The sequence below is a fragment of the Schistocerca cancellata genome, chromosome 6, assembly GCF_023864275.1.
Source record: "Schistocerca cancellata isolate TAMUIC-IGC-003103 chromosome 6, iqSchCanc2.1, whole genome shotgun sequence".
Classification (NCBI taxonomy): Eukaryota; Metazoa; Arthropoda; class Insecta; order Orthoptera; family Acrididae; genus Schistocerca; species Schistocerca cancellata.
The window spans coordinates 521,633,067-521,658,984 of record NC_064631.1 but is presented as its reverse complement, the minus strand read 5'-3'; the positions used below and the strand labels follow the sequence as shown (position 1 = coordinate 521,658,984).

The window sequence follows — 25,918 nt, the reverse complement described above, 5'->3', positions numbered from 1 at the left end:
AAGCGACAAACTTTTTCCCTTTACATTCTTTTGTGGGGCTGTAAGCGAGAAAAGTTTCAGAAAGGTTTGAATTTAATTTTTTAGTTTGTTCTAACGCGATGGGTGGAACCGTTTGTCCTTTATGAGCGATGCATTGTGCGGTTCGCAGGCGCGGCGCTCAGTCTGTGTGGCCGCCTCAGTTGCAGGTGTGAGCTCGTTAGTTTGTGTTGTACAGCAGGTATTTCACGATATCTTAAGTTCATCTGTAAAGACGCTTGAAAGACTAGTTCTTGATTATTAGAGTAAGTATATGTGTTTGTAGTCACGCTGAGCATTCACTGTTTATGTGCACATCCAATAGCATCACATGGTTTCTTATTTTATATATTCACTTACTTCATTAACATCACATACGGCTGTCCTCATTATGTCATCCACGGATTCAGCGAGCGAGGTCGACGTATTAGTTCTGAGTCTTAATGTGTATAGAATGGAACTTTTACATGCAGAGCAGTCGATGAGTGACATTGTTTCGAAAACAGCTGCAGCTACAGGTGTGGGACGTTCTTCAGTGCATCGTGTGATAAGTGAGTACAAGGCCACACACTCTTTGAAGTCTCCCAAGAAGACTGCTGCCTTGCCGTCACCACGCTGGAGTGTGTGGTTGTGGGGACTTACTGAACTCAGTTTAACATTCTTTTATCATTGTTGTTAAATGTATTTCGTACATTGTTGCCTAGGTTTATCACAGTCCGCTGTTACAGCTCGGCAGCCAGCCGAACGCCGCCAGCTGCAAAGCGTGCGCCAAGGATTTTCCACACCCCTAGGTATCACGTGAACACCGAATGCTTTCTCTGGAAACGAGCGTAGTCGCACACGTGACACAGTTTATGTTTCGTCCCAGCTCTCCGTGAATAGACTGTAGATACATAACTTGCTGCACTGTAGACATGCACAGACAACAACTGGGGCTTTTACTGGCCGGTAGCCAATACTGTTATAAAATGGTTTCAGCTCATCAGGTATGTATTGTAGAATTTCCTTTATATCATCTAGTTCCTTCTTCTTTATTGGAACATTTTGTAACATAACAGCTTAAATTTGACTAAACAGTTTATTAAAATTTTTTGGCTACCTGTGACTATATGATTTGATACATGTAAGTATCGATGTTCCCAAATTATGTTACAAATATGGATGTTTCCTATGTCACACACTTTAACAATCTGTTAAAAGTAAATGAAGTGACATATATTGTTAAAAAGAACCAAAAGCACAAAAGTGATATTCATAAGTTATTTTAAAATTGCATATTACGTTTGGTGAAGCAAATAATGAACTCAGGAATCCACTTTAGGTTTTCAGTCGATAGTTTTATGGAAGAAAGTAGTGTGGAATGGACAGAATAAAATGAAAAGACAGCACTCACATACATGAATGCCTGGTGTTCATAACATAGCTGTGACATGTTTATTGATATCAAAATATTTTGAGTGCTGAATCTGCATATGGGAGTGGAAGTTGGTGTAGCAGCAGTAGCTTTTGGGTCAAATCAGCCTCCATCAATATAAGATGGAATCTGCAAGCAACGCAACTTTGAGGAAAATTCCCACTGCAAGCAACATGGTAGTAACAAAATAATTCCATCTCACTGAAGGTATGAAGAGCCTAGCCAAATACCATTCTGTAATCTCTAACTACAATATCACAACAACAATGATAAACAAGGCAAGATTTTCTTTTGGATCTCAGTAATCAAATGTGTAATGAATATTGCAGTCATGAATGTCACATCTAGTTACTGAGTGGACACGGTTATTTAAAAATATTTGTTAAAATCTTTATCTTAAAGTAATAAACTGAATCCAAATTTCATTGACAACGTAATTAAATAATTTAGTATAAATCTAAATGATCGCAAGATTGAGAATTATGATATGCAAGACTGTCACACATGCATTTAGCTGGAAATACAGCTCTAACTTCATGCGTGTATATATAAAATTATATGGCTGCAATGTAAATTCACTTCATGGTTCACATTTTGAGGTTACATGTGTGTGTATATAAAATTATCTGGCTGCATTCCAAATTCACTGCATGGTTCAGATTTTGAGGTTACATTCACTTAAATTTCAGTTATTCAATTTTTTTGAATACGTAACTACAAACTTTAAATATGGTAGTCACTGAGCCACATCAGAGTCTCACAGCTTGGAACCATCTTGATTCCAAGCAGAACATTGAATAGTGATTGTAATAATTTAAATTCATTTCAGTAACTGTTAAATACCATCTGAAAGATAATGTCAAACAGCTTCTTCGAAGCTGTTGAACACAAACATTCATAGAATTAATCTCTTCTTCGGAGGGACTGTTGTACGGTAACATTATACGTACTATTCTACAATCTGATTGTTAATGTGATTATATTCAAAACAGAAAGTAGGCAGTGAAGTGTTTATTCAGTGTAATATCTTTTGTTTTATGCCAATATTATTTCAGATAGAGCCCCAGTATTCACACCACACTTTGGATAGAGGTCCATCAACTAGCAACATTCCCTCAGGTTACACACTGTGTTCAGTAATTAAATATTGTTGGAGTCAGAACAAATAGTGCAGATTAAATGGCAAATCTTGCCTGAGTGAACAAGACACACTGCTATTCTGAGAAAAATATTGTTGGAGTCAACAAAAATAGTGCAGATTAAATGGCAATTCTTGCCTGAGTGAACAAGACACACTGCTATTCTGAGAAAGGAAACACGGGGTCCAGTGAGGCCTTTTTCTGTGATGATATCTGACGCAGCAGCTGGTTCAAGCACTACACTGCCAAAAAAAGAGCAATACAGCAGCTTGTTTCTTCATAGTTCTGTATACGGCAAAGCATTTCCTTTACAATAACTTAAAACAATATTTTGTACCATATTAAATCAGAGAGCAAGTACAGCTACTACAATAGTTTCATAGTTAAAATCAGACACCTTCCCTGCTTTAAAAACCTAAAAAAGTTCAATTACAAGCGACTCTTGTACTTTAAAAATAAAAGATGAATTAATAATACATGGAATCAGTGGTTTCAGTTACAAGGTCCACTATATGCTGCTTTATATCCACATAACCCCTTCTCTGACTTAATACCCTTCTAATCAATGTGCACAGGTATAAACATCAGTTACCTCCAGTAAAAAAAAGTGGAAAAAAGTTGAAGAGACCTCTTTTCGGACTCATACATTCAAACGTAATTGCTAATATCTTTCTGGATGAAGTGATTTAAGTATGGTTTCACTGCAACACTTGAAACTAAGATAATTTCTTTGAGGTGAACATGTATCCAAGAATAAGCCACCATGACTGGTGGTGACATAAAAAAACCGCTTAATTTTTAGTCAGTTGCAAAAGGAACAGTAATATTAACTGTACCTGACTACTTTGATTATCAATATTTTAAAATGTTATTTAACGTCAATATTTAATTTCTTTTCATTTTGATGCTTCTGATTTGAAGTATTTTCTTAATTTTTTGCAATATACTATGATTTCTACCTTACATACTGATGAGGTCTGTCTTATGAACTTTGTAACAGTTATCCACTTCTTACAGTAAGAGGCATCAGAACACCTGAAAGAACTTATGAAAGGACTGTTCTATTAAATGTTACGAGAACACTATACAGCATTAACAACAGCGGTTCAATATGATACCAATACTAGTGATAGTGATGGTGTCATCACAGTATGTTTGCAATGAAGAAGTTTATGAAATTTTCCAACTATACTAATACATTGTTTTGTCCTAAAGGCTATCTTATCCCTGAATCTATTTTCTATTGTGGATCAACAAAGCAGTATCTATGTGTTATTTCTGATTTATTACATCCATTGAATATTGAATTCACTGTGACTGTCATCTGGATACACAAGAAGCATTAGTTTTTCCTTCTGCAGTCACAAAATACAACATACAGCCTTTAATATGAAGACCTTTTATATATCATGGAATTTAATATAAACTGTTTTTAAAAAAATATTTCATCTGATGGAGAACATGTCATATAAAAGAATAAATCTTTCTGCACAGCAATCAAATTTTTCAGCATAACTAAATATTTCAATGAATCAGTCTTGTGAGCTGTTTCTTATATATTATGTTCCTTTCTGTGTGGATTACCAAAACTTTCATTTCTCTCTGAACTGTGTAGGTGTGTCCTCTGTACATCTGCTTCTGCTGTGTCCTATATAATGTGTGATGGGTCTTTCCACTCATTATTATCTGCTGTGCTCTCTCTATTATTACAATTTTGTACATGATCCACTATCCTTTTTCTTAGAAGGATATTGTGCAGGCAGTCTCTCTTTATCACGTACAATGACTACTTATTAAATTCTCTGTCTATCAATATAAGCACATCAGCACATCAATGACTTTTGTTACTTTTAATTGCAAATTATATGTTTTACTGAAAATCATTAAGGAAAAAAATAGGCAGTAAATAAAGCCGAATAATAACAATAAATATAAATAATATTAATAATAATAATAATAATAATAATAATAATAATAATAATAATAATAATACTCTAACACAGAACAAATTGAGTAAAACTCAGGCTATCCCATCATAGTGCGTTGCAGCTTTTATGATAGACAGAAAATTTAGTCATATTGCACTACTGTTATTGTGCTTTCATTATAAACCCACATTTCAAATGCTGCACAGATCTTAAAATACAAGAAGAAGTCAGTCTGAACATTTACTTTTTACTTAGGGTGAAGACATAACTAAGCAATATACAAAGTATTGCAAGTTGAAACTATAGCAATCCTTTGTATTAACTGCAGAGGTTACATTTATTTTAAAACAATTGTCTTTTACACTGATGTAACAAGACAATACATACTGTGTGTTCTCCAACTGCAATAGCATTCATGTAACTATTAATTTTCAAGTATTAACAGAGTTCACAAACTCAGTAAATAAAGCTCTTTACTTGTCACATGGCCTGTTTACATTTTTCACAGATGTTATCATTTGTCTCCCATTTCTTCTCTATATCCTTTATCAGTTGTTCAATGTGATCTTTGTATTGATTGTAAACCTTACAAACAAAATGCATGAAAACATTGGCCATTTGTATGCCATTTATCAGATCAAACTGGCGCTTATCTACAAAGTTATGTATCTGTTTTTCAAGCTTTAGAGCTTCATCATATGTATTGCACATTTCCCTAACAAGCTTACTCACATGGTGCCAGATAAGGTGCCACCATTTCGCATATTTTTTGTCTGTCTTTGAGCACACCAGAACTGTGAGCTCGTCCACAACTGACAGCATAAGCATAACCTCATTTCTGCCTATGGTTATCCCTTGTGTTCCCTGCTGCAGCTGTGAAGTCAGTATATTTTCTGCCTCCATTACATCATTGTCCTGAGATGTGTTCCTCCCAGAAGAGCCTGCAGTGTTAGTGCTGAGCACAGAATCAAAACGAGCTTTTAAGGTTGCATCAGATACTTTGCCCTGTGATGCCTGCTTGGCCAATGAGAGGAATTCTCTCCTTTGCTGTTTGCCCAGTTCATACAGTTTCATTGGATGTATCTCTGCACCACCATTCACAACTATGTTTCCATTTTCAGAAAAAACGGCTTTGTGGCCGCCAAAGTCTTTCCTTGTTCTGACCATGCCAGCAAAGAAATCATCCTTGTTATCAATGCTGCGGATTCCCCTAATAACTCTTGCATTACCATCCATTGGATTCTCACCAGTAGCTGCAGTGTTCTTCGCCAACTTCTTGAACTGTTTCCTGTGCCGGTTGCTTCTTAGACTCTTCTCAAAATCCTCTATTACTCCTTTCTGTGTTTCCTTGATTATTTGTGAAGCTGTCTGGAAATTGACTGTTGCGTGAGCGAAAAACAACAGTGAGGCACTGAACTGGAAAATTTCTAGACGTGTTGCCTCCCCCTCCTTGATGCGTTCACTAAGGCTGATGGCGCCAATACCAATACCCGTAGCACTAACAGCCAGTGAGGTGACGTTGAGAGCATTACACGTTATTTGTCCTGTCTTGCTCATCACCTGGCCATTCCTCGCCAGAGTTGCTGCTCGACTCGCTGCCGCCCCAGCTGCCATACCGACCACACTGCCCGCCACAGATATCCACGACATGGCTGCCTGTTAAGTATAGAACAAGATGAAGGTGCTGTACACTGCTAGTTGGAAGCATACACAAAATATCAGTACAAAAGGATGGTCATAAACTGCATGTTTACTCTGCCTGAAATGACTGTCTTCGATGGAACACTACTTTCTCTATGCCTTTGAGGACACTGAAAAGTGAGGTATTCCATGCTAAAATCTTACCACCTACTCAGTGATGTGAAAAATTTACAACATAATGAAATCAACCTCATAAACTAAGAGTCATTCATGGTTAACAACTTCAATTAAAATGTCACAAAATATAATTGTATTTGTTGTGCCATTTATGTTGAACATCCCAAATCAAGAAAGCAAAATGAGAAAGGTAATGGAAATACCATTTGGCTAGGACCTCCCATTGCACAGACCAGTCGCCATATGCAAGTCTTTAGAGTTGACGCCACTTCGGCGACTTGCGTGACGATGGGGAAGAAATGATGATGAGAAGGACTACACAATACCCAGTCCCTGAGCGGAGAAAATCTCTGACCCAGCCGGCAATTGACCAGGCCGCTAGGTTTGACATTCCGTCGTGCTGGCCACTCAGCTACTAGGGGCGGACATTGGACAGGTGTAACTCAAACGATGTTTAAGTACCAAACGACATTAGCCAATGTGACTGTCTTTCTGTAACTTTGTTCTTTACGAACATATGAAAAACAGTACATTTCTTAAGACCAGAAGGTACACTGAACATGATGAAACCATTTTATTGGTGATTATGATGCTCAAGTATGCTTTGTGATGATATGAAGGTATTTTAGACCAAAGCCTTAGCTAGAGGTCCTAAATTCAGTGTAGATGGCAGTGTGCAAACTCAAGACACACCCATCTGTTGCTCTGTATCATCTATTCTTCAAATTCATAAGCCTAGTGGCATTTCTTCCAATTGCTTTCAGCTTTCAGCTATTGGCTACACTGTTGTCTTGCTTTCAATTGATCCCTGTAGTATCAACGTAACTTTTTTTGTCTCTGAGCACAGGATGCCTGGTCTTTTACAGTTTTCAAGTTAAGGTCTGGAGGACATGAATGAATGAAAGTAATGAATATACTGAGAAGAACATTATGTTTGTCAGTGGCTTGAGTACTATTGGAAAGGGGTTGACAGCAGGGAAAGCTTTGTGTGATCATGAATTTACCAAGCTCTCCTACCAAATTTCAGATATATAATTCTTTTCTCAGGGCTGCTTGTAAATTAATGACGGAGTAATATGTGACAGATGCAGGCAAATTTGGTGTGAATGTAAAGACTGGGTGCACAGAAGGACTATATTAAAGAAACTGTAAGTTCAATAACAGTTAAACACAGTTTCCTGTGATTTCCATTTTCTCTAGCCATATCTAGTTTTTCTCTGAAACCCTTTATCCCTTCTAATCGTCAGATGTCTTAGCACATGTGCATTAAGTGACTTTTTTATAGATTTTTGTAAAGGCTTCTATGGCCTCTTATTTTAAAAATTTAAGCAAAAAACCAGCCATTATTAAAACATTTTCAGATGTACTTTGCTGAAGTTTGCCTTGCAAACACAAACCACTCCCTCCCCCCCCCCCCACTTGCGATTCCATTTTTGACCCTTTTTCTTATAATTTAGCGAAATTTTTTTATTTGGACTAATGTCCACATTGTTTATTCTCGGGCTAGCTCAATTCAATATGCTCTCTGCCACGATGAGAATCCCACTAATCGTTTGTTATTGAAATCGGAATTTATAGAATTATGTGCCCAGAATGTTCAGCCGAATGTATCTGATGGACGTGGGGGTTATGTACTAACAGATTCAGCGAATACTTGCTAGCAAAAAGGGTAAATTAAAAAATATTCCCTTCTCTGAACATTAAAAGCGTCAGGTCATCAGTCACCAAGTTTGGAAAATCTTATAATCTTGCACGTAGAAAATAAAATTAAATTTGCTTGATTTCGAAATTTCAAAACATTCACTTCACAATGTCTAGGCTACTACATGAACAGTTATTGTCGAAAAATCAGGCGCTTTTTGGCACTACGATCTGGATCTTCAAATCAGTTTACAAATTTATATTATTTCAGAAACAGGGCGTTCTTCCCGACTATTTGCACACAGGCTCCCACAGTTAGAAACTGTGGTGTTGCCACATGACGAGGTTCCTGGTACTATGACGTGGTAGGCCTCAGCTGAAAATCTTGTATATGAACTAACATCATTCTTGTTTTAGGTAAAAATTGCGACCATCAGCATTCTTCTGTATTTAACTGTTATAAATGCACTTAGCCCATTCTTTCCTGCGTGTAACTTTATGCAACTGATTCCTCACTCACGAGATTATTATTTGGTCATAGTTTTGTAAGTGTTAAATCTTATACTGTATGCTATGGGAGCTAGTACGCTCTTTAGTTACCATCCCCCCACCCCCTAAATGTAGTTTAGGATTTGTAAATTTTATGTTGTAGGGTTAAAAATTTTGTATATGGCCATTATACATGTACTGGGTTTTGTAGTTTTCCTAGATTGCCTGCAGTGCTTTTCAATACAGTCAAAATACGTTGCAGATGAACTAATAAATCTATCTTTATTGCAACCATGAATATATTCTCTCTACAAATAATGCTGTTGGGAATGCCACCCAGAGACGGCCTTTTGTTGGCAGAACATTTAGAAGATGCAACAAATCTAATAACACTATGCTTTCCCATCCTCTGCTAGAGAGCTGCTTTACAGTATGAGATCCTTATCACATAGGATTGATGGAGGACACTGAAAAGACCAAATAAGGGTAGCTCATTTTGCATTATCATGAAATAGGGAACAGAGTATCACAGATATGATATGAGAGTTGTCATGTGAATCATTGTAAGAGAGGCTTTATTTTGTTATGGCAAGACTTTCTTCTCCAAACGCTGAAATGTTTTGTTGACACCCATCTACATACGAAGGAATGATCATCATGATAATATAAGAGAAGTCAGAGCTCGCAGGTAAATATTTGAGTGTTCGTTTTATCCATGGGCTATTCGACAGTGGAGTGGTAGAAAAAGAGTATGGATGTGGTTTGATGCAATCCCTGCCAAGTGCTTAAGTGAGCACTACAGAGCATGTAGACTCAAATTTGCCTGTATATTTGATTAGATTAATCAGAGTCATTAAGTATCTATTGCTGCTTACTTGGAAAGAGATCAGTAGGCAGAAATGAAAGAGAAAAAATTGGAAGGTCAAGGAAAGCATGCAAGCCTAATTATTATCACTGTTGTTGAACTTTTAAGTTGAAGAAATCAAGTAAGCAAAAGCAAATTTTGGAGGAGGAGTAACAATGCAATACCACAGCAAATTTCTGAGGAGAAGTAACAATGCAACACAACAGATACCAGCGCTAAGGTTCACAGACCTTGGGATGGGTGTAAGGCAGATTGAGAAAAAGCCTCCAAAATAAATGACCGCTATACTTAGCACAAAATATGGCTTAGGAGCTGGTAATATTTGAAATGTCGTTTTATTGAAGAATGGTTGGAATGAAATGCTGAGATAAATTTTTTGTACTAAAATTTAGTAGATGAGGAACACCGTTACTTGACAAAGGGAGACATCAGTGGGACATTTATTATAACATCCAGGAACAGTGAAGAGGAAAAGTAACAGGGGCACCAAAGATCAGAATATGTAAAACAGATTACAGAAGATTAGCCAAATGAGAAAATACTTGAAAAGTATCACATATTCTTATCCCAATTAAGCCAAAACCCCAAAACATGGCATGCCAAATGGTGGAGAAACTTTACATACCCACATGCTGTGTGCTTTGTTGGAAAATAGACACGTTATTTTGCAAAACAGATTTCTCCACCGTATCTTGAGACATATTCGTTTATCATGGAAATAGCAACAGTTCTTTGTAATCAAATCTAACATTCACCTGTTTATTAATCCCTCTGATGTAACACAAGAAACTTAACAATCAAAACGAGTCTAATAACGTGATCTATAGCCAATATGTACACCATACACAATAATGACGTATCAAAAACCAAGACATTTACATTTCCGGTTTAAATTTTAACAAGCTTCAGAGGAAGATCTACTTATGGTTTGCATCTCTACATACAATGTTTAAGACATGGTTGTAAAATACAGCCATTAATTATTTACAAAATAATAGAAAACTGGTACTAGCCAACTTCAAGAAGATTCGTTTGGGTTCCAAAGAAATGTATAAATACTAGGCAATACTGACCCTAACACATTTTAGAAGATACACTGAAGAAAGGCAAAAGTATGTATATAGCATTTGGAGATTTACAGACAGCTTTTGACAGATTTAATGGAAATTGAAGGTGTCAAGGACAGTCGGTGATAGGAACTCTTTTCTGATAGTATTTGTCTGGCTTGTAACCCTGTATGTGGATGATACACTGTTCAATACAAGCTTTTGAAATGTGGTGCTTCAGAAGAACGTATAAGATTAGATGCAACGATTAGATAACAAGTGAGACGGTACTCGATAAAACTGGGGAGTGAAATGTTTATGACGTGAATTTCATCAGAAGAAGGTATTAGTTGATAACACACATTCAGAGGGTTGAAGGATGAAGGAATTGTCTCTTTGGTCAGAGAGGGAGGGACAGGGAGAGGGACAGGGAGAGGGGAAGAGAGAGAGTATGTGTGTTTCTTGAGATGGTGAGGATTAAAATGTCAGGAGGAGACCAACGCTTAAATACAGCAAGCCAGATTGCAGTAGTTATTCAGAGATAAGGAAGCTTCCACAATACAGATTAGTGTGGACAGCCGCATCAAACAAGCTTTGAAGTGCGGACCACAGCAACAGTCTGATGGAGTGTATGGCAGAGAGTACATACCAACCTCATTTGCCTTTCCTTTTTCTGTTCCACTTGCAGAGCAGGAAGAATATGAATTTGCACCTCCACATTCACCATAACATCAATTTAGTTCTTATTGTATTTGCAAGCAGGATATACTGTAACAGCAGTAACAGTCCATTTAGTACATGCATCCTTGAGTGTGTCCATGTAGAAAGTTGCAAGTTAGAACATCAACGACGGGCTTAATGAGAAGTAAATGAATCATGAATGGACTTCTTACACCAAGCTGGCGTAAGGTCAAAAGAAGGTAATCAGTAAGGTAACTTCTTGTGCAGTAATTCTGAACTAGTGTAAGTTTGTTCGAACAGTCCACGGGTGTACTGCCGGTCCATAGCGTCCAACGGACACAATATTTCGGCGATCAGACATGTCGCCATCATCAGGTGCGCTGACGAACTGAGCTCCTGGACGGCCGTCTTAAATCCCCTACCCTCGCGAGGCATTCTCTCTGCGGTCCACGCCCGCGCGTCAGCGGTCGGTGAGACGCTGGCGTCGGCGTCTGTGGCGGCGTCGGTGTAATTGCCTCGTCCACCCTAGTCACCCGTTCGTTTCCTTTACTGAGCGTATTTTTAATTAGACTCAATGCTGGTTCCCATGTCCTACTGAGGTTGTAGCTGCAATCTCGGCTGATGAGACCGTAAGTGTAAGTTTGACTAATATGGAAGTTAATTGGCATAAATGTATGGGAGATAGAAACAAAACATCTTTCTCGCCTTTTTTTGTGTTACCAGTCCTCTGACTGGTTCCATATGGCCCGCCACGAATTCCTCTCTAGTGTCAACCTATTCATCTCTGAGTAGCACTTGCTTCCTATGATGTCAACCTCAGATTGTTATGGCGTCTCCTGGAACAGACACAGACTCAGGGCACAATTTAGTAACGATAAAGAATACATTGAAATTTAAGAGACTAATTAGGAAGCACCAACACGCAAACGAATGGAACACGAAGTACTACAAAATGAGGAGATACGCTTTCAGTTTTCTGAGGCTATAGATACTGCAATAATTAATAGCTCAGTAGGCAGTTAAACTGATGAAGAATAGGCAGCTCTAAAAATGGCAGTAACAGAGGCTGGAAAGAAAAACATAGGTAAAAGGAAGTTAACTGTAGAGAAAATATGTGTAACAGAAGAAATACTTCAGTTGATCGACGAAAGAAAAAAGTACAATAATGTTTATGGAAATTTTGGAGTACAGAAATACAAGTCACTTAGGAATATACTAAGTAAGAAGTGCGGGGAAGCTAAGGCAAAATCACTGCATGAAGAATGTGAAGAAATGAAAAAAAAAATTTCTCGTAAGGACTGATTCAGCGTACAGAACAACAGTCACTGAAATTAAGCAAGGGCAATAAAATTAAGAGTGCAATGGGAGCTCCATTGTAAAATGCATAGCAGAGTGTGGATAGGTGGAAAGACTACACTGAAGGCCTCTGACAAGGGGACGACTTTTCTGATGAAGTGACAGAAGAAACAGGAGACGATAGGGAAGACAAAGGAGATTCAGTATTAGAATCAGAATTTGAAAGAGCTTTAGAAGACCTGGGATCAAATAAAGCATGAGAGATAGGTAGCATACCATCGGAATTTCTAAAGTCGTTGGGGAAATTGCAACAAAACGGCTTGGTGTGTAGAATCTGTGAGACTGGCAACAGACGAACAGACTTTTGTAAAAACACCATCCACAGAATTACAAAGATTTCAAGCGCCAACAAGTGCAAGAATTATTGAACAATCAGCTTAACAGCTCATGCTTCCAAGTTGCTGACAAGAATAATATACAGAAAAACGGTAAAGAAAACTGAGGATTTGTTGGACGATTGTCAGTTTCGTTTTAGGAAAAGTAAAGGCATCAGAGAGGCAATTCTGACATTACGCTCAATAATGGCGGCACAATCGAAGAAAAATCAAGACACGTTCATAGGCTTTATCAAATTGGAAAAGGCGTTCGGCGATGTTATATGGTGGAAGGTGTTCGAAATTCTGAGAAAAACGTGGGTAAGCTGTGGGGAGAAATGGGTAATATATAATATGTACAATCATCAAGACAGAACAATGAGACTGGAAGATCAAGAACGAAGTGCTTGGATTAAAAATTGTGCTAGACAGAGATGTAGTCCTTTGTCCCTACTGTTCAGTCTACACATCGAAAAAGCAATGAAGAAAATAAAAGCTGAAGAGTGGGATTAAAATTCAAGGTGAAAGGGTATCAATGATATGATTCGATGAAGACAATGCTATTGTCACTGGGTGTGAGGAAGTATTACAGAAACTGTTTGACGGAATGCGCAGTCTATCGAGTACAGTATGTGGACTGAGAGTAAACCGAAGAAAGACTAAAGTAGTGAGAAGTGCCAAAAATGAGAACAGCACGAAAGTTAACATTAGGATTGACGGTGGTGAAGTATCTGAAGTCAAGGAATTCTGCAATCTAAGCAACAAAACGGCCCCCAGTAGACGAAGCGAGGATGACATAGAGAGACCACTAGAACTGGCGTAAAGGGATTTCCTGGCCAAGAGGGGGTCTAGTGGTATCAAGCTTAAGCCTTAATTTGGGGACGAAATTTCTGATAATGTACGTTCGCAGTGCAGCATTGTATGGTAGTGAAACATGGACTGTGGAAAACCCACAACGGAAGAGAATCAGAGCACTTTAGACGTGGTGCTATAGACGGATGTCGAAATTAAGTGAACTTATGAGGTAAGAAACGAGGAGGATCGCTGCAGACTCGAGGAAGAAAGGAATATATGGAAAGCACTGCCAATGAGAAGAGACAGGATGATAAGTCATGTGTTCCGACATTGGCGAATAACTTCCCTTGTACTAGAGGGACTTTTAGAGGAAGATAGAGATTAGAATACACCTAGCATATAATTACGGACGTAGGTTGCAAGAAGACGAAATGTTTGGCACAGAAGAGGAATTCGTAGTGGGCCGCATCAAACCAGTCGGAAGACTGATGACCAAAAATAAATAAATAAATAAATACAGTAAGACGTTACCTGACGATCGCTCAAGGGGTTGACAGTTTGGCCGTGTTTACCACGGTCGACCAGCGATGTTCCACTGCGTGCCGCGCCGTAGAGGCCGCTAACAGCTCCACAAGCACCAGCTACCGCCATCACTGGTCCTAACGGGGTGACAAGACCGAGGAGATACACACCAGTCGCCCCTAGCGCAGCCGCAGTGCTGACCTTATCCGCTGCTTCAACCATCTGTAGACACAATGAAATTTCAACTGATGAATACAGGGTCTCACATTCATTTAGTGTCAGTGATTATACACTGTGTGATATCAAAAGTATCTGGACACCTCCAAAAACATACGTTTTTCGTGTTATGTGCATTGTGCTGTCACCTACTGCCAGGTACTCCATATCAGCGGCCTCAGTAGTCTTTAGACCTCGTGAGAGAGCAGAATGGGGCGCTCCGCGGAACTCTCGGACTTCGAACGTGGTCACGTGATTGAATGTCACTTTTGTCATAAGTCTGTGCGTCAGATTTCCACACTCCTAAAGATCCTTAGGTCCACTGTTTCCGACGTGATAGTGAAGTGAAAACGTGAAGGGACACGTACACCACAAAAGCGTACAGGCCGACTTTGTCTGTTGACTGACAGACTGCCGACAGTTGAAGTGGATCGTAATGTGTAATAGGCAGACCATCTATCCAGATCATCACATACGAATTCCTAACTGCATCATGATCCACTGAAAGTACTATGATAGTTAGGCGGGAGGTGAGAAAATTTGGATTTCATGGTCGAGCGGCTGCTCATAAGCTACACATCACGCCAGTGAATGCCAAAAGACGCCTCGCTTGGTGTAAGGAGCGTAAATATTGGACGATTGAACTGTGGAAAAAACATTGTGCGGAGTGACGAATCACGGTACACAATATGGCGATGCGATGGCAGGGTGTGGGTATAGCAAATGCCCGGTGAATGTCATCTGCCAGCATGTGTAGTGCCGACTGTAAAATTCGGAGACGGTGGTGTTATGGTGTGGTGGTGTTTTTCATTGAGGGGGCTTACACCCATTGTCGTTTTGCGTGGCACTATCACAGCACAGGCCTACGTTGATGTTTCAAGCACCTTCTTGCTTCCCACTGTTGAAGAGAAATTCGGGGATGGTGATTGCATCTTTCAACACGATCGAGCACCTGTTCATAATGCACGGTCTGTGGCGTAGTGATTACACGACATTAACACCCCTGTAATTGACTGGCCTGCACAGAGTCCCGACCTGAATTCTACGGAACACCTTTGGGATGTTTTGCAATGCCGACTTCGTGCCAGGCCTCACCGACCGACATCGATACCTCTCCTCAGTGCAGCACTCCGTGAAGAATGCTGCCATTCCTCAAGAAACCTTCCAGCTCCTGGTTGAATGTATGCCTGAGAGAGTGGAAGCTGTCATGAGGGCTAAGGATGGGCCAACACCATATTGAATTCCAGCATTACCGATGGATGGCGCTACGAACTTTTTAGTCTTTTCAGCCAGGTGTCCGGATACTTTTGATCCCACAGTGTATTACTCCGTCGATGTTTATGGTGCTATCTTCAATACGACCATCCGCTGGTATGTTTCCACGGTAGATTACTTTCTAGTGCGTTACATTTTGATTTTTGTATGGGAAATCCCAGCAGAATCCTAAGAGCATCTGGTAGAAATCAGCCTACATCTCCCACTGTGTGAGTGTATAGTCCTGGCCGACTCTCAGCTTGGACTAAGAGGCAAGCGCTTCGGCCAGAAGGAGTTTTGGAAGCACTGGGAACCAGCTAAGGAGATATTTTTCGTCACAGCGACAAGACGGTTGAAATAGAATGTTTAACGTGGTTGACCACCAAATTTAGAGTAATAAATTTATATACGTCGGATCACAAGCCCAGGTGTGACCCCAAAGTTGTCGACAATCGCCTTGTAAATTTTTATAAAGTGTCCTTAGCCAAGGAGTGGCGATTACCAAATGGGTTAACTGCAGTATAGAACGACAAAATGGATCGCGTGTCTGACCATGTGCAGGACTGCTTAGGTGTTTTAAACCCTAACAAACGATATTCACGATGTGGCTCTTCACACTCTCCGCCAATCACAACCTTGCAGTGTCAGCTAACAAACAACTGCTGTATGGCAACAGTTTACTGTGTGTCTATTGAGGTAATAGTGATATATTCTATTTGACTGCTGACTTTGAATGCTTTCCTGGAAAAAGGAGAGCTACCTGCGGTAGAAATTTTTGGAAATTTGTGACCAAACTGCTAAGATCGTCGTTCCCTAGGCTTACACACTACTTAAACTAACTTACGGTAAGGACAGTACACACATCCATGTCCCAGGGAGGACTCGAACCTCCGACGGGGGGAGCCGCGCGAACTGTGGCAAGGCGCCCAAGACCGCACGGCTATCCAGCGTGGCGGAGAGCCATCTGCCTCTAAACTTAAATGAATCTGTGCTAAAAGACGACAGGAAGTACATGCAATGATCGTTTGACAGGGAGAGAAGGAGTTGTTGTTGCAGGTCATTTATGAAGCATTTAACCATTCTTTTTCTATTGTTCTCTTGGGGTGCATCAGTTGTACGGTACAGTCTGCGATCGACTCGTATATAATTCTGTGTTCCGTGTGCAACTTGCAGACTATCTAAGTGCGATCGTTAGCAGCAAACCTCTCCAAATCACAGTCATCAGAGGACTTCAAACTCCTGTGTGATGAAATATGTCTATTAGTGGAAAACCTGTTTCGGTAGCCTCCTCTAGACGAATGAAGATGCATATGAAATAGCCCATTTCTCTGCGACATCTTGGACGAACGAAGATGCATGTGAAATAGCCCACTTCTGTGCGACATCTTGGACGTAAATCGACTCTTCGGTTTCATATTGGTAAGTGTTACTACACTTTTCATGTTCATACTATTCTAAATGCATGCAAGTGGATGATCAGGGAGAGGGCAAAAAAAAAAAAAAGAAGGCTCAAATGGCTCTGAGCACAATGGGACTTAACATCTGAGGTCATCAGCCCCTTGAACTTAGAACTACTTAAACCTAAATAACCTTAGGACATCACACACATCCATGCCCGAGGCAGGATTCGAACCTGCGACCGCAGCGGTCGCTCGGTTCCAGACTGATGCGCCTAGAACCGGTCGGCCACACCGCCTGCCAGAGAGGGCAAGTCCTTGGAATTTTTTAGTAGGTTGGCGTAAAATATGCGCAAATATTCTCATAGAAAATCAAACAGCACATGGGTATGTTAGCAACATGATGATTTACATATGAAAAACTGTGGAAAAAAATAGACGATGACATAAAACACATAAAATTCGAGGAGAACCTGGTATAACCACGAAAAATTGAAGTGAGATACATAAAAACTGAGGGAAATACCGTGCCATACGTAAAATCACGGAAACGTGGTGAAATTACGAAATTGACTCAGAATACATAAAACCAGGGACAAATAACTTGAAAAAAGTTTACAGAGGGTGGTGCTAAACTGCGGTGAGACCGTTACATCTCCTCTGGTTCCTGATCGTGAAGTTTATTTGCTCATTGTTTCTTTGTATGCATTTACAGTTGTCAACATTCATTTTATAGGGCTGTTGTGAACATACCATATTTCTGAACTGTAGTCAGGCTTGACCTTCGTAAACAGCAGGCGTCATACTGCTCTTGAAACCTATGTAGTATTTGTGTTACAAAGAATCGCTGTTTTCTTTGGTGTGCATGGTAGTAGTTTTACCACTTTACAGTTTGTCAGGATAATTTCTCGTAGAGATACTTGCATGGAGAATGTATGTCATGCTCTGGGAATATATTTCTTGCTTTGAAATATTAAAAGCGTTGTATTCCGCATGACTAATAGGTCGGAAGCCACACCGCTCTAGCGTTATAGCGTGTTTTAAGAGCAGAACCGTATAGCTTTAGGAATACATGTGTTAATGTTCCACGATCATTTTTCTCTTACCAATACCTTCTTGGTACTGACCCCAGACGCTAGAATAATACCTTTGAATATCAAATATCGAACAGTTTCCGCCACCTGACACTTTTTTTGGGGCTTAGCACGACATTTGGTCTCTCAGTCACCGGGTCCGAGCGGACACCTCTTGGACACCGGTGCATGGCGCAGCCGCTGAATGACGTGTCGCTTTGTGGGACCCATGTGGCCTGTATTTGCGGTGGCGCAAGCTGGCGCTCTATGCGGGCAGTTGGTGGAGGATGACGGAGAGCACATGCTTCGTGATCAAAGCAGTTATTAACAGTGTAATTATGTGTGATTTCTGTTTCATGGGGATATTCCTTGCGCTATCAGAATAAAAAAAAAAAAAAAACGAACTACTTAATTACTTCTTTGGACGTATTTTATAAGATCTGTATCTGTACAAACAGCAGAGAAAGATGAGCAAGAGAGATCCAGTCCCTGGAACAAATATTTTTTATACATAACCATACCCTCTGCTATGTAAATGAATTTCCTGTCTTGGTTCCCTCCTCTCCATCACAGAACCGCCAGTTTCCAGATGAAGGTGGGGGGGGGGGGGGGAGCCTGGGAGCGGAGCGTTTGAGGATTTATCACAAGCAGAGGGGTTAACCAATTTAACAATTTAATCAATTAGTCGATCAACTGAGGCCTGAAAGTGTACCTTGTAAGGTGCTTCTTACGTGAAGAAGACATTTTTACCAGTTTTCATAAATTATTGTCTCTTATTGATGTATTCACGATAGTTAGGAAGTGCTGTAGTCCGTAGCGGGCCATGAATCGGAGAGCATTTCCCACGCTGGCTGGCTAGGTGACGAAGCGACCATATGTCGCGCGTAGTTGGGTGGGGCTCGGCGCTGGACCGTAGCAACAAGCGTTAGCCTGGGAAACATACATGACGTGAAGTACCGCCATCTTGGTGCCAAAGTCACCGATTTTGTTATTTTTATTTAATAATTACAGTCATTTGTGACAACATGAATACTAGGAGGAGCCTCTGGATGTTTAAAGCTATTTATCATAATTTTGCCTCGAAATCCACGAACTGTAACGAAACTAGTAAGAGATACGGACTGCGCGCCAAAGTCGGCAGCCGGCGTTAAGAGCTCTTCCTGTCTTGTTCGATGGTAGCCATGCTCTCGGTTACGAGTAGTTTGTGACATGAGTGTTTCATTATTGATCTAACAGGAATAAAAGTGATATTACGGCATTCTGAATGTTAATTTCAGGTAAATAGATACCCCAAAGTTGACCGACAGTAGTTTCAGATAATTAGCTTCCACCGACAGAGACATCCAATGCGCCAATGAAGAATCTGCACGGGGCGACATTTACGAGAGCTGCGCCGCGCACAGGTAGGAGGAAATCCGACGACACGACCCACCAAAGCGGATCAAGGAAGGTCCGACTTACACTCGCAAATTCCGGGTGGAAATGCTGACCAGTCATACTGTACGTTACATATACCACCCTCTACGGACTCGCGGCTGAGTAATAACAGTATCAGTGTAGAAGCGAGCGGATCTTGCAACCTGTATCAGTGATGGGGAGGGGGCGCAGGGTTGGAGAGTTCCAGAGGGGTTGGTAGGAGGAGGGGAAAGGGGTGGGTGGAGGTTTCTCAGAAGGACAGATTATCCCCAGGGGGTCAAATCCACTTAGCAGAACCATATGTTAAGGAAGAACAATAGGTTGTCCCTGAAGGTATAGTTGTCTCTGATGTGGGCAGCCCAAACTAACAAATTGTCCCACTACTGACAACCCCTCATTACAGATGTCGGACGTCGTAGGCTGGGCAGACTGGTAAAACAGGACAGACGGCGAACAGTAGTGGAACTAAGATCACACTTTAATGTTGGGCAAAGTACATAAGTACGTATGTGTCTGAACACACAGTGCACGACCATTCCTAACTATGGACTTCAGCAACCGACGACACAAGCATGTGCCAACATTAATACCACGAAATCGGGAATTACGGCATAAATGGGCGTGACCATCGACTCTGGACGCTGGCGCAGTGGCACAGCGTTACTTGGTTGGTGAATCCCGACATCTTCTCCATCATACCGATGGAAGGACGCGAATCCGTCATGTTCCAGGGGAAGAGCTCCTTGTCACATGTACTGCAGGACGGGCCAATCTGCCGGCAGCTGTATTATCTTCTGGGGATTATTTACGTGGGCATCCATGGGGCCAGTGGAGCTGGTGGGAGGCACCATGACGCTCAAGGAGTATCTTACACTGGTTTCAGGTAACATAAACCCCTTGACAACGAACATGTTTCCCAACAACAGCGGCATTTTTCAACAAGGTAATGCGCCATGTCACAAGTCCTGGAGAGTGATGGGAGTGGTTGGAGGAACACTGTGACGAGAACCAATCGATGTCGTCGGCCCCCAATTTGCCACATCTGAAATCTATCGGGCACATCAGGGACGTGGTTGAACGTGGCGTAAGAGCTCATTGCACCCTTCCCCGGAATTTACGCAGGAATTAGTTGACTTGCGTGTGCTGATGTGGGACCACTTCCCTCCAGCGACCTACCCCGACCTCACTGCTTCCATGCCACGACGCGTCACCACTGTTATCCGTGCCAAAACTGGGCATACCAGCTGTTAGGCAGGTGGTCACAAAGCTCTGACTGATCACTGTATATTACCACAGTTACGTCTTCCATATACTTGTGTGCACCTCAGCCTCCCCAACCCTCTCTCCCCCAACTGCTTTTTCCCTTCCCCTTGTCTACAGAGTTCTCCACTCAAATTCTCTTGTTTCCTAACAGCCATCGTCTGTTTTATTTCAATCTTCTCTTTCATTATCCCTTCCATTTCTTATAATACCAAAAAAGGCTTCAACTGTGCTAAACTCATCAATATCCTTCTTAGTGCCTCCAGTATTTTATTATTACCCTTATTATTAATATTACTACTGTTATTAATAATATAATTAACAACGACAACAATAACAATAATAATAAAGCAAATTATTATTACTGTGACGTATGTAATATTTTTAATGTACCTAGTTCCCGTTCAGATGTAAGAGATGTAACCCTAATTTGGTCAGGCTAAATAAGCAATAAATAAATAAGTAAATAAATAAAAACAAGAAGTTCCTGTAGACAAGCAGATTAATACATCAATATAATGATAATTACGTTAACTACAAAAGTGAAGCAGGAACAGTAAAGGAGTATGTTTACCTTATTGCCAGGTTGTGCTGCAGGTGTTACGCCCCATCCTAGTTGCACTTTGTCGTCGTCGTCGCCACTGTATATTCCGTTGAGAGGCCAGCAAAATTTTCCTTTGGGTAATTCATTAGATTTCAAGTAATCCTGCCACGAAGAATAGACGCGGCAATTCGTATCCACGAATTTCCACTTGGATTTCGCGAGCAATATTCGAAATACGGGATACTGCAGCACCTGCTTCTCGTATTCCACGAAGACAAATATAATGGCCATATCAAGTTGATCTCTCTCTTCCGTCTTCTCCTTGTTTACGTCTCTTATGAAGTCGACGACAGCCCTTATGGTTTTGTACTTGTTCGTACTGTATCCAGTGTGGGCGTTATCACATTTCGATTCTTCGTCTGGTATGCCACATATGGCGTAACCAACTTTTCTATGCAGTATCAGCAGTCCCCTACTGGTGTTTGTTTCGTACGCACAGACGTCCCCCAACAGCTCGTAGTATCGCTGCTGGTCTTCAGTTGGATCCCTGCTCCACTCGGACGCCATTGTACGCAATACTGCCTTCAGGGAACGTCTGCTACGTTTACCTGCAAGTAGAGAACACGAACTAATTAGTATATTTGTAATAATTTCACTCAGGTTTGCAGAATGTGCACAGACTGCCTTAAAATGATACGACCACGCATCTTCTTGTTACTATAAACGCAGTAAATCTTCTGTAGCTGAAGCAAACACACGGAGATCATAAGCTCACATTAGTTGTGAGAAAAAAAATCACTCTTCCACGTCAGTATACGGCAGCGATGGAAGGTTAAACAGTGCTGTAGGATTTCTTTCCAGTTTGCGCGTTGTTTACGCACATTGCATCAGTTTGCTACATTCGTCTGTCTCCGAAGAACGTCTGTGCTCTCATATCCCAAGCTCAGTGATCTGTTGGCAGTTCCCAGTTTCCACCAACTGTCAATTACGGAGACGTTAAGCTGGTACTCTATATTGTTGGCCACCGAAAGTAACTTACAGAACGGAGTAAAACTCAGTCTTCGTAGTGGAGACGGTGCGATACTAGGTGACACAACACTACGTAGCACAATATACAGGGTGCATGGTGCAGGGTGCATGGTCTCGGAAAGGAAAGGAAACAAGAATCACAAACGGAAAACCTGTACTGGCGTTTAAAGCAATCACCTTTAGGTACCTTTAGGTACAACACACTTCCGAGATCTGTAAAGGGACATCGTCCTCTAGCATTACTTTCCCTCAACAGTAGCAGTCGATACCAGTAATATTTTTCGAATTTTGGCAGGTCAATGTTATCTCAGATGTTTTTTTTCTAAAAAATCTCATGTAGTTTTATACACAATATTTTATATATCAAGCTAAAATTTATGAAAAGGAGCTACTTTATTTTCGTTGTTACAATCGATGTGTACTAGCTCTAAATACACAGTTAATATTGTATTTTAGTAACATTTGAAATTACGAAATACTTGGCACACTTACAATTTCTATTATTAATTAAGCAGTCTACTACTGTTTATAATATTTATTTCTGGATTCATTTACGAACTAATAATCGAACTTAATGGAAATTCATTTGTCAAGAAAAATTGTAAACACACTGGAATATTGTTATTACCACAGAATGAAGTAGTAGTAAGCATGCCTCTGACGTGATCGGACGTATTTTTGTATTTCGGGCGAACAATGTAATTTCGGCTTTGTTAATGTGAAAATGCAAGGGACTGTGTGATGTATTAAAATTAGACAAAATAAATTAACGTAAAAACAAAAATTCAGCAACGACATTCCTCAAAATTATTGAGATCAACTGAACCATGAGAACCTAAAATGTGACCCCTAGACGAGAGCAACTGGAGAAAAGATAAGTAAACTAAAAAAATTAATCTTACTCTTGTCAAATCTGCAGAAAAAAACTTTGCACATTGGTGAACAATAGCTGCAAACCAAAATGGAGGGGTAGATGACACATCAGTTTGTGAAGTCAACAAACGCTTATCTTGCAAGTTCTCGAAGCACCTTGGTAACGCATTGTTGGATATCCTCAACGTCTGCAACGTTTTTTTAACAATTGTGCTTAGTCTGTCTTTGCTTATGTTTAGCTCTTCTGCTGTCTTTGTAAAAGACAGCAACAAGCAGTGGTCGCCCTCGTTGGATGTTGACACAAACGCAGCTCTTCCTCGACACAGTCTTTTCCGCCTCTAATACGATTGAACGACACACACACACTCCTTTTTCTCACAGCTTCAACAACGTGCTCTTGGACTACCATTTCTTGCGTCTCCGTCGCCGGTTTCCCTAATTTGAAACGAAACTTCATGTTAAGGCGTTGCACCATTTTGCGCTCCATTTTGCAATGACATGAGTGTGATGGATGCCTGCAGATTATCGTCGGCTGTCTTTGAGAATGAGAGCAGAGTATGCACTACTGTTCCCCGGACATTCGCGGACGTTGAGGTTATCCGACAACGCGCGACCACGGTGCTTCCAGCACTGCACAACCAGCATTCGCTGAGAGCTTCCAATCGCTTTACAGCCGATGTCGGAGGTGTGTAGCAGCCATTGGTGATGACTTCAAAGGACAGTAAAGGTATTTTGTTAGTAGCTCTTTTTTCCTTTATTTTCTGCGGCCAGTCAAAATGGTTCAAATGGCTCTGAGCACTATGGGACGTAACTACTGTGGTTATCAGTCCCCTAGAACTTAGAACTACTTAAACCTAACTAACCTAAGGACATCACACACATCCATGCCCGAGGCAGGATTCGAACCTGCGACCGTAGCGATCACGCGGTTCCAGACTGTAGCGCCTATAACCGCACGGCCACTCCGGCCGGCTGAGGCCAGTCACAGAACTTATCAGTTGCACCTTGTAGCTTGGAGCTTATTGTAAGACTTATGTATTACATATTATTTGCTACGACAAGGAGTATGACTGGGAAGGTGAAGTACCCAGGACCCAAACTGCAGCAGTAACCACTGAAGATTTAGATGCCGCATGTAAAGATTTCTAAAGTTTCCAGTTAACAGTGAGTTACCAGTTATCTATTATTAACGGTCTGCTGTGCACGAAGACCTTGCGAGCCGAACGCACCACATTAGAAAATTAATCTCGCTCGTGAATGTGCAATAGCGAAAGCCAAACGTACTTCAAAACAAAGGTGAAGAAGCAGTTGGAAGACTTTCACTAAACAACCACCAATCACAGAAATTTTTCAGGAAATTAAACGCTTCGCCAACAGAGGGAGGACTACGTGACGGGAATCCCAGACCACAACAAAGGTGTGAGAATACGAGGCACGAGCGTTTGCAGTCGTATCCCCTCATAGACACGGGCGATGCATTATTTCATGCGAAACGTACAGCACCAGGTCCTGACAATATTAGCTACTAAATGCGCATCTCACACCAATGGGAAACCACCACCTAATCAGTATCTCCGATGATGTATGGGATCAATCCGTCGTTGCCCATTATATGCATCTAGCAAGAATAGTAACAGTTAAGAAATAAGAAAAGGACAGAAATAAAGTTGAATCCCATAGATCGATAACGTTGATGTCAACACGCAAAATATTAGAAAGTACGATTACGTATAGATTGGGGTAGTGGGTGAAAAAAGACAGGTATTCTGTCGCCATAGCAACTTTGGTTTAGAAGAGGAAAGGGGACAGTAAACGTTCTGACCGACATTCGCAAGTTCCTAAGCGAAAATAAATGCTTATTGGCAGTTTTCACAGGTGTATCTAACGCAAAGGTGTGAATCATTCATACAACTGCTGTTGTCTAATAACTGATCGCAATAACTCGTTAAACGGTACACGTTTCGCAGTACACCCGCGTGTCCACGTGGTTTGTGAAGACGTAATTTCTAGGTATCGTGGCCAAGTTGCACCAATATCACATCACACAATCATGAACAGTTAACGTTCTTTAAAACAAACATGAGACCGGACAGTTAGTGATGACGGTAGCCCAACAAACTCTAATGGTCAACCACGTGGTCGGCTCCCCACGGACGAAAGGTATATAAAGCAAGGAAAATTTACGAGAAGGCAAAGTTATTACTATGTAGAAAAAATGAAAGCTTCTACAGGCACAGCTGAAGGCAAACAGACATTCATACAGAAGCGAGTGCTCACTTCCTAACGACACCTTTGTGCGGCGCTCTTCCGGTGAATCCAAGTCTGCTATAGAAATTTACTAAAAGAAAAATCTGCCAAAGTTTTGCATTCCTTGCTGCGACAAGCCATAGCAATCTTTCAGAGTTGAAAAGCGAGACCAAAAGCTAACAGCTCTCCCCTCGCCAAGTAACAACGCACCACGCGGTCAGTCTAACTCACCCTTCTTCGACTGGAGCACAGCTGTGGACGCTTCCCGTACCGGCGGCAGACTGCCTCCCTTTTTCATCTCCAGCCTCCTCCACGCTCCGCGTGGCCCGGAAAACCCAAAGATGCCATTTCTGCCACCAACCTAACGCAGGTGGATTTCTCACTAGTAGCGCAAACCTCTTTGCATACTTGACCACTACGCGAGTTGGCTATTCTGTACAACTGCTGCTGAATCTGTATGACTATCGCAGACTTTCTGCAACAGACTACGCCACCGTCTAGCAACGTGACACACAACCACATTCATTCAATCACACCACTAGGAGAGTTATGAGGAAAGAGAAACAAGGAAAAGAAGGAGAAATGG

At 41.0% G+C, this 25,918-nt stretch overlaps 1 protein-coding gene across 3 annotated transcripts in view; it reads right to left on the bottom strand.

The window, feature by feature from the left end:
• Nucleotides 1-3,834: 3,834 nt before the first annotated feature.
• LOC126190802 (uncharacterized) overlaps nucleotides 3,835-25,918 on the bottom strand; it is a 214,068-nt gene continuing 191,984 nt past the window's right edge. For all 3 annotated transcript variants that reach the window (XM_049931360.1, XM_049931359.1, XM_049931361.1), the window contains 3 exons: nucleotides 21,214-21,791; nucleotides 14,033-14,245; nucleotides 3,835-6,152 (listed from right to left, as the gene is read on the bottom strand). In XM_049931360.1, the coding sequence (XP_049787317.1) occupies nucleotides 4,977-6,152; nucleotides 14,033-14,245; nucleotides 21,214-21,750 (1,926 nt within the window). In that variant the 5' untranslated portion in view covers nucleotides 21,751-21,791 and the 3' untranslated portion in view covers nucleotides 3,835-4,976. The remainder of the gene's footprint in view (nucleotides 6,153-14,032; nucleotides 14,246-21,213; nucleotides 21,792-25,918) is intronic.